The 12036-nt window shown below is 41.8% G+C and overlaps 1 protein-coding gene across 4 annotated transcripts in view; it reads left to right on the forward strand.

Moving 5' to 3' along the window:
* The window catches only part of SLC35F4 (solute carrier family 35 member F4), a 193285-nt gene that overhangs the window by 164482 nt on the left and 16767 nt on the right, over positions 1-12036 (forward strand). For all 4 annotated transcript variants that reach the window (XM_075282772.1, XM_075282774.1, XM_075282773.1 and 1 more), the window contains 2 exons: positions 1858-2152; positions 9084-9303. In XM_075282772.1, the coding sequence (XP_075138873.1) occupies positions 1858-2152; positions 9084-9303 (515 nt within the window). The remainder of the gene's footprint in view (positions 1-1857; positions 2153-9083; positions 9304-12036) is intronic.

A 12036-nucleotide genomic window follows, 5' to 3' on the forward strand; every position in this document is an offset into this window, starting at 1 on the left:
ATATTTCAGGATTGAAATGAGGTTTATTGTACTGTGTCCATCAGTTATTAGATATATCAAACTAAAATGGCTGCTGCAAACACCAAAATATTTAGAACTAAAAATGATTAATATTAATAGGGGTGCCCAAACTTTTTCATAGGACTGTAACTAATACAGATGCCGTCACAGGTGAAGCATGCTTGCCCAAGCCATTGGGGTGGTTCTCTTTTTATCCTGTTTTTGTATTTTTCTCTTTTGCATTCTTTTAGAAATAATCTGCACTTGTGGGTTTGACAGATAGCACATACAAAAGACTGTCCACCATGAAATTGGGAGCCATGGTTTTACCATTAAGGTCATATTCACAAATATTCTGCAAAACGTGGACATGTGAATAAGTTAATGGCTGGTCATATACATGAGATAGATTTTGGCCAAAAGTTCTTTTTGCTGACACTTATCTCCCTGTCAGGAGGTGCTGGGGGTGCTGGGTGGTTGGCATAGACACCGACTCCAAGGTAACAGTCCAAATGTTGAGCTTTATTCAGTCCAACAAACAGTGGAATATGTTGTACCAATAGAAAAAACAAAACAAACACCTGCCCGTCTGGGCTCTAACTAAACATAAGTTGGTTGCCTAACCTAATAATAGAAATCAATTCAGATTGTCAGGTTCATCTTCGGCAGTAGCAACTTTCTAGGTGGCTTTCCAGCCAAGCTCTGCCAAAGTCTGTTCCCCCAGAAGACTTCTTATACCTCACTAATAAGGCCAAACCCGAGACAGCTGGGTTGCCTCCTGAGTGTCCTCAAGGTGTGGACTGGAGGGAATGGGAATGATAAGTCCCACTACCAACCTACCTGCCATTCCCTACAAATCCAGCCCAGTGCACGGCACCTAAAAAATGTTTAGCAGACAATGTTGGCCGCTGAAAACAAACTCTTCTGGATTTTTCTCATCTCACCCATCTTAGCAGTCTCCAGCACCTTACCAGCCATTGGCTTATATCCCATTATTTATCCATACATATGCATATTCAGCTGACCAGAGGCTGCATATATTCTGAATAGGGGTGAGGGACAAATATGTTCCTAGTCACCAGTGAAGATTTATTACCCTAAGAACATAAGCGTCAGACATGTTGAAATCCAACTGCCTGATGGTTATTACTAAGACATTTGTTGGGGTGGGATGAGTCCGGCAATATGTTGCATGGTTGACTGCTCCTGCAGAAATGTTTGGGTATCATACATCTGAAGTGTGTGGCCTAGTTATGTACAAGAACAGTTTTATACGATATAAGATTCATACAGTTATAGGGGTTGTCTGGGAACAATAAAACTTACCAGTACATTCCCTGCACTGAATAACCTTATTACCAAAATACACACCCACTGTAGAGTCCCATGTATTACCACGGCAGAGGAAAAGGTGGAACTCTCATTCCTGTGCCTCCCCGCCGACATTCCAACTCTGTCACATGACCGACTTCACTCTATTCAAGGAGACCTGCGGGCTGTAGTATAAGGGGCATAGGTGATGTCATCAAGAGTCGGAATGGTTGCAGGGGAAACAGGTAATGCACTGCTAAGCTTTATTATTCACTGAATATCCCCTTTCACTCATAGGAATATATTGTTCCTGTTAAATTTGGGTTAATTGGGAATAAAATGGAATAAAGACTTTAGGTCAGAAAATCAATAACTTAATGAAACTTCAGGATGTATCCAAGCAAACTAGTAATAGGTCTTGATGACATTCCATCCAGTCTCATAACTCCTTATTCTCAAGCTCTTTGGTAAAATAACTAAATGCAATATTGTCTCCAAAGCAGATGAATATGAATAAAAATATTTTTTCTTGTGTCTGTTTTCCAGGTGGAGAAGGAGCACAATCAAATACAGAGAATACACCCGAAAACCATGAAAAATCCCGCTGTCAGTCATGCACCTCCACGTTCCTAAAAATTGTTTGGGGATTCCTGATTATCCTCTCTGTTTCATCCTCTTGGGTTGGAACCACTCAGATAGTAAAAATCACATACAAGAACTTCTACTGCCCGTTCTTTATGACATGGTTCTCAACCAATTGGAACATTATGTTTTTCCCGGTGTATTATACTGGGCACCTAGCAACAGCACAAGAGAAGCAGTCACTGCTCCAAAAAATCAGGTAGGTCTGTTTAGCTTACGTTCTCATATTCTAATGGGTCTTCTAGTTCCTCTTCATGATGTACTTGGTAAAGGGATGATAACCAAGGCTTTGCCATGCAAAGTATGCATTAGAATTACTAGTGCCGATAGTTAAGAAACAATGTAAGTTTGCTCAATGTGTAGTGGTACATGCCAAGACTTTTCACCTTTGGTTAACTTTTTGCACATATATGTACAAAATCAAATGCGTTCCAATCATGTACAGTCTCCTCCTCTGGAATTTTGGTAGGAGGTAGAAATGAATTGTCTTTTATTCATCAATTAAACCTGCTACTCTTGTAAGAAGCTTTTGTGGACACACTACATATCCAATGGCCCAAACCAACCAGGAGTGAATCCTTCTGTCTTTATATCCTCAACTAAAAATTGTTATGTTGCTGTGAGCTCTAAACGGACTAATTCCTACTGTAATAAACTGCCATGAAGGTGTGAGGACAGTAGGGATCAGGCAGTGCCGCACCTCCCATGAGGCGACCTGAAGCGAGCGCTTCAGGCGGCACTATGCCAGGGCCTCAGGGAGGGCGGCATTTTTGCTAACCTAAGCCAGTCCAGGACAAGCTGTCCTGGACTGGCTTAGCACGGAGCGGTGGTTTGGGGAGGCCACTGGAGCAGCGCTGCTCCAGTGGCCTCCCCTCACGCTCAGGCAGAGAGCAGACAGTCTCCAGGCCTACTCTCTGCCGGCGAACGGGGCTAAGCCCCGCCCCCTTCAATCGGCCACGCCCCCGATCTGCCCGGCCACGCCCCGATCCGCCCCCTCCTCCGGAGGGGGGGGGGGGCGGCTTTCTGCAGTTAGCCTCGGGCGGCGAAAGGAGCAGGCTCACCCCTGGGATCAGGCCATTCGGGACCTCACTACATTATAACTGACTATGATACAGTGAGGACTATGCACATGGCTGAGTTCAGCCTGGGAAATACGGCCCAAACACATGAACCATTTTTCCAAGATGGGACTTGGTTGTGTGCATGTTCACTTAGAGAAGATTTAGATAGAGTCCTAAGGGCCCTCGGAGTGACATACACAACTTTATATAACAAGTTATTTGCATTTATAGTTCGAATCAAATCAGTTTGGGTCGAAGCAAACTTTTGGCCCAAACCAGCAAACCAAAACCCATCTTGAAAGTTTTGCCCATCTATTCTAACAAGCTATGGTGGCTTTTCTCCCAGTAAAATGTACCAGTTATGGTCATGCTTTTATGGACTCTACCATTATATAGTTGATAGGTAGGCTCTATATATAGATACATCAGCAGACTAGTGGAACAGTACTATATGTAAATAACCTGATTTTTCCAAACATGTTTCAAATCTCAGCCCAGTGTTGTTATATGAGGGCCTCCCTCTCTGTAAATATGCAATAGGCACTACATAAACCCACATAATATAGTGCCATAATAAAATTGCCATCCAGAACATTTAGAAAACATATATTAAAGGGGTATTCCCACCTCACATACTCATCAGTCTTTACTGCTGTAAAATCTTCTTTCTTCCTGGTTGCTTGCATCATTTGGTGGGCGGGGTTTCAAATGCAACCTGCCGTTTAGCTCCGCCCCCAAATTCGTGTGTAGCTCTGCCCACCCATATTGGACTATGAAGTACAGGCAGCAGCAACTCCATTCTGTGTTACATACAGAGACTGCCTGTCTCTGCCATAATGAACACAACTGAATTAGCTAGCCTGATAACTGGGAGAACAGAAGAAATGAAAGCAGCTCCTCTCCCCTATCTGAAAGCAGGAAGCTAGGTCACATGGTGTAGACACAGGAATAGCTAGATACACAGGCTCGCTCCCGTGCACTTAGCCCCTCCTCCCTCCCCCCTGAGAGCAGGCAGATACATCGCTTGACTCATGAGCAGCTAAGTCAGGGCTGTGGCCACAAAGAATTGAGTAAAGTAAGATAGTGGACAAACAAAGCAGTTTTGCTGAAGCAATGTATTTAGGAAAAGTCTTACATTCACATTAACAAGCAGTATAGATAGGATCCTTGTGATGGGACAACCCCTTTAATCAATTACTGGCACCATACACTGCCCATATATTATCTGTATATGCCCAAATAATACCACCGTATAGCGTTGAATGATGTAGATTGCATTGTCTAAAGAACAGCTTGGAACCCATTTGATAATACAAACCATATCAGTATCTATGGTCCGCAACATAATATTTGTATAATAGTACAATTCACAGTGTTCCGTTCTAATTGTTAATGCTCACTGTGTGAACCTGGCTGGACAATGGCTGTGTACTTAGGCCCTAGCAATGGTTGCCAACCAGGAGCTGGTAATATCATTTTACAAATGTAGGCCATCCGCCCAGTGGTGTTTGTAGAAGCGCTCTTTATGTATCTAGATAATGTAGGAGACTAGTACAATGCTCTGGGTATGACATGCTACTGAGAAAAACATGATTTTTGTAAAATGTATTACGTAGGAGGGTGAAAATATTGACTCAGTGACAACGGATATTTTTAAAATGTCTAATGTAGTCCAGGAAATTCATTTCCATTGACCGTATCCATTGTCTTCAACATCAAAGAGCTTCCTTGTCAAGACTTTTACCTGGTCCCGCTGTCATTTTATAGATCCAGGGTCAGTGGTGATTTCCAAACAGGTCGTGAATCTTACAATGTAACTCTTCATGCAGTTTTTTTCTACCTAAAAGTCACAACCCTTCAACAAACTTCAATAAACTATCAAGGAGTATTCCAGTCTAATACATGATTGGAACTTTATATGCAGTAAATGTCTGATGCAGTAGACGTGAGTTGCATTTTTAGAAAATGGGGTTGCTTGCTCCTCCAATTTGTACTTCACAGAGGAGATGTTTTCCATTATGTTTGGTTGTATGGAAAAGAAGGACGGAAATAGCTTAGCATTTAACAACTCCTATAGACTACATTGGAGAGAGCTGCACACTAGTGGACACCTCCTCGCCTTGTTTCTCGTTGGAGTGGAGGACCTATCTCAGTCCTGCAGTGTTACCTATGATCAGTGCAGGGAAGAGAGAATGGAGTTGAGAATTGCATCTCTCTTAGAAAATAACACAAAGATGCAACTTTTTTTTATCCTGAACTCACTATCCTTTATTGTTGCTATGGTTTTGGTGACAATACAACCTAGTTACTGTTACTTTGTAAAAGGCTGATCTTATACCATGTATAAATAGATGTAGCAGAGTTAGCCCGAACATCTGCAGTTGGTTAAACTGCTGCAGATATCTTGTCAATTGCAGAAGTCTAGATTAACTCTTCTACCTCTGTATGTCATATTCTATCTTTTATGTTAATTGATATGTGTGCACTGCCAGCATTGTATAAGCTGATAGCTAGTGTTACGCTATGCATATCCATGTATGACGTTAAACTGTGCGGGACCACAAAGAGGGGACATTATACTATGTGGGGCCACCATAAGAAAATATTATAATATGTGCATCCAGAAGGAAGGGACTATATTAAATTGTGTGGTGTACAAGGGAACATTATACTATGTGGGTGCTACATGGGGGCATGATACCGGATGGGTTCCATAAGGGGGCATGATACAATATGGGGGCAATACTATTCTATAAAAAGTGGGCCATTTATCAAGAATAATATAGCGTAATAAAACAATATCATAACCCAAACGAAAAAAAAAAAAAAAGAATGTGCCAATTCCCCAGAAAAACCCAATATACACAATCTTTATTGAGACTAGGTATGATTTATTTGCTATTATGTTGTAGATATAACTTTATATTCCAGAGGAGTGCCATAATGTGCATTAGAAATATGCTGCCATATCTCTGAAAGACTTGCACCATGTATAACAGATATAAAAAAGGATGCATCATACAACAACTAGCAACGATTGCACCAAATGTGTGATTGACTTCCATCATCTTCTCACCATTCCATTGCTGAGAGATTAGATTGCTTTTATGTGTCTATTATATCCTGAGCTGCACCACAGTATATGAAGTGCATGCTATTCACATAAGCGTAGCATAATTCAACTCAGAATTGCTGCTTATTTTAAGAAAAGGTTCTTTTGAGGAATATATATGTCCAAGTTACAAATATAAAGGCTTTTATCCAAAAGAACTATATAACAAAAGTAAGATTTCTGTATAATGCATGCTGGGATGGCAGAGCTAATTGTCATACAGCAGAGTTATTGTTGTGTGATGGTGATGAATTCCACTTAGTTTTACACTACGGCGATACTGAGTCAACACTGCGTCCTGTAGGGATCTTCCTGTCAGCGTCTGTTTCCAAGCTGCAAATGTAAGATAACAGTGACAAAGCATTCGGCGGTAAGGAGATGAATCTGCTACATTTGTTTGCTGTGTCTGGGTTATTAATAATGACTTGATTGCTCTAAGGAACTTCCACCTGGGGCTGAAGTGTCGCAGTGTAACGGGAAGGTCAGGCCCCACTGTGTCTAATGATATCATCACACCTAGGAATCTAATATTACACTATGGATTAAGACTTTCATGTACATTCGTAAAACTAAAGATCTAGTACAGGTTCTAGAAAAATTTTGAAAAAAACCAATATAAAAGGCGGATATTAGAGATGAGCGAATATACTCGATGGAATACCTCTGATGCATAGCTTCCAGCGCCAGAGAAGGGCAGTAAAAATTCAATGCCCCGGAAGTGTTTATGCACAAGGAGCTATGCGGCGGAAGTATTCGAATGAGTATATTCACTCATCTCTAGTGGATATATTAACATCTAGTTTCTGTCACACTTCATTCAGTCCCAAGTCCCGTTCACATAAATAATGTTCATGGCTACATAAAAATCAATTCATTTGAATGGGCTGATTTTTGTCATGTACTCCTAGGGAATCGAAAAAAAATTATTGTAGCATATTCATGTACGGGCCCTATACGGCATCCCAGTGGACACTGCAAAATTATTTTCACACTATATGCATGGTTTATTGTCTTTGTCCCTGTCATGTATATAGTTTTGCAAGTTCCTATGTGTTTTCCCTCTTTTTAGGAACAATCCAGTGAGGTGTTGGCATACCCCTATTTTTTAGGGAGCCTGGGTCCAGCCCAGTCAATGTAGACTGGGGTAAAGGGAGGAGACACTGAACTTCTCTGTGAGCAGCCATGCAGGAGATGAGTACTAAGAGAGCGCTCTATACAGCCTCAGATGAGGGAACGTGTAGGGTTCTTGTAAGAGCTGTAGCCCAGTAGCACCATTGTTGAAGTCCTGAGACAGGGAGGAAATCTGGTGTCAACCTTCTGAGAGGAAAGACAGTGTCAAATTGGAGGAGAAGATGAGGTTTGCCAGAGCCTCAAAGGTAGTCAGGGTGCCATTGGGAGTTGCAGTCCCCATATATGGTTGGAAAGGCAAGATTATAGTGTTACCAGAGTAGAGATACAAGGCACTTGATTAAATATCTGGATTAACTACTACTTTCATCCGCAGGTTCTCTCCAGTGTCTTGTATTTGTCACCTATTATAGGATATTCTTACCTATACACCATGTTATTAAGAGATCCCTCATGATACATTTCAATAGGAAAGCACCATACAGGATGTCTATCACTCCAGAGTATGGTACAGAACCACAGGGACTCCATGTGTAAAAAGTAGGAAACAGACATCTTATAACGCTAAATTCTGGTGGTATTACAATGTAACATGCAGTCCAGTAGATGGGTGATATATTACAGGGCAGCAGGGGTTGAGCAGATTAAAGAGGCCCTTTCACCATCTTGGGCACATGTGATTTAATACACCGTTAGAAAGCCAACAGCTTTCCCTTTCTGTGTCCCCGATGAAGAGCTATCGGTGCTGGTACTGCAGCTCTTCACCGTCAGAGGGGTCCATTACAGCGCAATAAGCGCTACTGTGAGGAAGGGCATTGATAACTGACTGTCAGAAACGCCCTTCTGATGGTGAAGAGGTACGGTACTGGCACCAATAGCTCTTCACTGAGGGCACAGAAGGGGAAAGCCGATAGTGTGCTGAATGCCCCGCACTGTTGGGTTTCTAGCTGTATATTAAACTGCATGTGCCCAACTGGTGAAAGCTCATCTTTAATATATAGGATTGTAGGAAAGGATTCAGTATAACATGTAGTTCAGTCATTTAAATCTCTGATCATTCTTGGCTTATGAGTCCACTGGATGGCTGACTCAGTGACTGACAGCCTTTCTGGCATAAGCGTATATACAGAGTTAGGTGTCAGTAAGTGGAAGAACCATTGGACTCTAAGCAGGAATATTGGCTGCCTAAACCTACCCCTAGGGGGCTTAGTAGTGTACTACATACTATATTATTATTGAATTAAAGGATAGCATATAAATCTGCATTCAGTAAGCCCTACGCTCTTTCCTTTCGGTGACTGCCAGCCTAGCATTTTTCAGTGTATATCAATAGGATGCTATAGGTGAACACTTTCTAATATTCTCATATTCTCTGTCATATCTGCACTGCCTGTCTTCAATAAACGCTGTATATTTGTACAGCATTATATAATGTGTTACATTTATCAAACATGACCATGGCAGCTGTTGCATGACTTTTAACAGAAGATAAAGTCATGTATGCAGGATTTTATCTTCCGTTACAAAAGTAAAGAAACATGGTGGAAGATGGCGTCCATCAAGTTGTTTACATTAGTGTCAATGGGAACAGAAGCAGAATCAGTCTGTGACTGTTCTCTGTGACAGTTTAATGTCCGTTGCTGTCATTCTATGACAGAAGACAGCAATGGACATTAGTAATGGTAGTTTGAACCCTCCTATGCCTTTTATATTTGTCACCCATTTACTTCATGTTTATTGTATTTTTTTGGCTAACATTATGTACTTTAACACTTTATGTAATATATACAGCAGCACTGCTTAGAATTTTTTTCTTTTTCTTTCCACAGGGAATGCAGTCGAATTTTTGGAGAAGATGGTTTGACGCTGAAGCTCTTCCTCAAAAGGACTGCCCCTTTCTCCATTCTATGGACTTTGACAAATTACCTCTACTTACTTGCTCTTAAAAAACTGACAGCCACTGACGTGTCTGCTCTATTCTGCTGCAACAAAGCCTTTATGTTCCTGCTTTCCTGGATTGTCTTGAAGGACAAGTTCATGGGTGTACGGGTAAGAACACCAACGCGCTGTTATTCTTGTTTACTCTACTGTAATAAAATTTCACTACCCAGATTCTATTTAGAGATGTGCAGAGAGTTTACCTCATCTTCCCCTAGTTATTAGCTTCAATTGAACAAGTGACTCACTACTTGGAGAAGTGTTGGAGCTGCTTCCATTGTACCGTACATGTAGTAGTGCTACTGGGTGTTTTTCTTAAAGAAGCAGATTTTCTAACAATTATATATATGAAAAGCGCATTGTGGTAACTTGTGAACAATATGTTTCTCTGTAGACTTTTTACAATGGAAAATAAGGAATAGAAGAAAAGCATAGACGTCTGAAGGTGGTCTGTAGACATGTCTCGGAGCTTCTTCACTATAAAAGGACACAATTTCAACAGAAACATTATGGCTAGATATACAGTATATTATACTTGTCAAATATCCTGGAATCTCCAAGAGACTTCTGGAAAATGATGATCTTCCAGTTCCAGCCTTCTAGAAGGTCTAGCAAATTTCTCGGCTGCCTCAACTACTCACTTTTCCACATTTACTTTGATATTGGCACCAGCACTGATCTGCAAAATACACAATTGCATTCACACGGAGTAACGTGCCGTGTGACCTGGCACGTATATGCCGTGTGAGATTTTGAGCGCCGTATACGTTCCCATTGATTTCAATGGGAGTTAGTTTCGTATACGCCGCGTTATTTTGCGGCCGTGATTTTGAATCTCACACGGCGTATACGTGCTAGGTCACGCGGCACGTTACTCTGTGTGAATGCACCGCCCAATGCAGGGAGAAACTGCGCTAGAACAGTGCTATGAAACTCCTTCAGGAGAACTAGGACCTTCAGGCCATCCCTCTATGTGCAGTGCTCTACTCAGGACCATGTATGGTTGAATAGCTGGTGATAAGTTCACAAAAAAGTTTCCCATATATCCCATAGAGCATGGACAGGACCGCTGGTGCCTATGAACTACAGCCTGTGAACAGAGGAATGTGCAGGAACAAGGAGCAGCTAAACTTATAGTCTCTGTAGTCTTCTGTAGAAGTCTATAGGGTCTGTAGATAGGGAGGTTATCTGGTCTAGGATATGTAAGCAAACAAGGTCTGGCCTGGGGTCTGTAAACAAAAGGGAATCTGATCTCTGGCTTTTATGAGCTGATGAGATGTGTATAAAGGGCTAATCTAGGGGGTTGTATTTTTAGGGGGTTGGGTTTGTGGTCTGCTGTACATTTTGGGATGTGCTTAAGGGGGTCACACACACTATATCGTATTCATATGCTGTGGGTTGAGGTGTGTCCTATGTAAATGAGTGGGGCACTAGAAAAATAGCTCAGAGTGCTTTTTATTCCTGTCTTTGGAACCTCCCTGATGTTCCATCTCAAAAGCTGGAAAGTATTATGTAGTCTAAATATTCCTTGAGTAACATTAGTTCATTGTAAACGTGCTGAGTTAATGATAGTGGAGTTACTTAATTTTAAGGGTATAGTTACATTGTTGGCCAAAAGTATTGGCACCCCTGCAATTCTGTCAGCTAATACTCGTGTTCTTCCAGAAAATGATTGCAAGCACAAACTCTTCATTTCATTTATGAGAATGAAAAAAAGTCAAATCATTGATCATTTTACACAAAACTCTAAAAATCGGCTGGACAAAAGTATTGGCACCCTCAGCCTAATACTTGGTAGCACAACCTTTAGACACAATAACTGCGCACAACCGCTTCCGGTAACCATCAATGAGTTTCTTACAATGCTCTGCTGGAATTTTAGACCATTCTTCTTTGGCAAACTGCTCCAGGTCCCTGAGATGTGAAGGGGGCCTTCTCCAAACTGCCACCAAGAGATCTCTCCCCCACAGGTGTTCTATGGGATTCAGGTCTGGACTCATTGCTGGCCACTTTACAAGTCTCCAGTGCTTTCTCTCAAACCATTTTCTAGTGCTGACCTGAAGTGTGTTTTGGGTCATTGTCCTGCTAGAAGACCATGACCTCTGAGGGAGACCCAGCTTTCTCACACTGGGCCCTACATTATGCTGCACAATGTGTTGGTCGTCTTCAGACTTCATAATGCAATGCACACGGTCAAGCAGTCCAGTGCCAGAGGCAGCAAAGCAACCCCAAAACATCAGGGAACCTCCGCCATGTTTGACTGTAGGGACCGTGTTCTTTTCTTTGAAGGCCTCTTTTTTTTTTCCTGTAAACTCTATGTTGATGCCTTTTCCCGAAAAGCTCTACTTTTGTCTCATCTGACCATAGAACATTCTTCCAAAATGTTTTTGGCTTTCTCAGGTAAGTTTTGGCAAACTCCAGCCTGGCTTTTTTATGTCTCTGGGTAAGAATTGGGGTCTTCCTGGGTATCCTACCATACAGTCCCTTTTCATTCAGACGCCGACGGATAGTACGGGTTGAGACAGTTGTACCCTCAGACTGCAGGGCAGCTTGAACTCGTTTGGATGTTAGTCGAGGTTCTTTATCCACCATCTGCACAATCTTGCGTTGAAATCTCTCGTCAATTTTTCTTTTCCGTCCACATCTAGGGAGGTTAGCCACAGTGCCATGGGCTTTAAACATCTTGATGACACTGCGCACGGTAGACACAGGAACATTCAGGTCTTTGGAGATGGACTTGTAGCCTTGAGATTGCTCATGCTTCCTCACAATTTTGCTTCTCAAGTCCTCAGACAGTTCTTTGGTCTTCTTTCTTTTCTCCATGCTCAATGTGGTACACACAAA

The sequence above is a fragment of the Leptodactylus fuscus genome, chromosome 7 (assembly GCF_031893055.1).
Source record: "Leptodactylus fuscus isolate aLepFus1 chromosome 7, aLepFus1.hap2, whole genome shotgun sequence".
NCBI classification, from domain to species: domain Eukaryota; kingdom Metazoa; phylum Chordata; class Amphibia; order Anura; family Leptodactylidae; genus Leptodactylus; species Leptodactylus fuscus.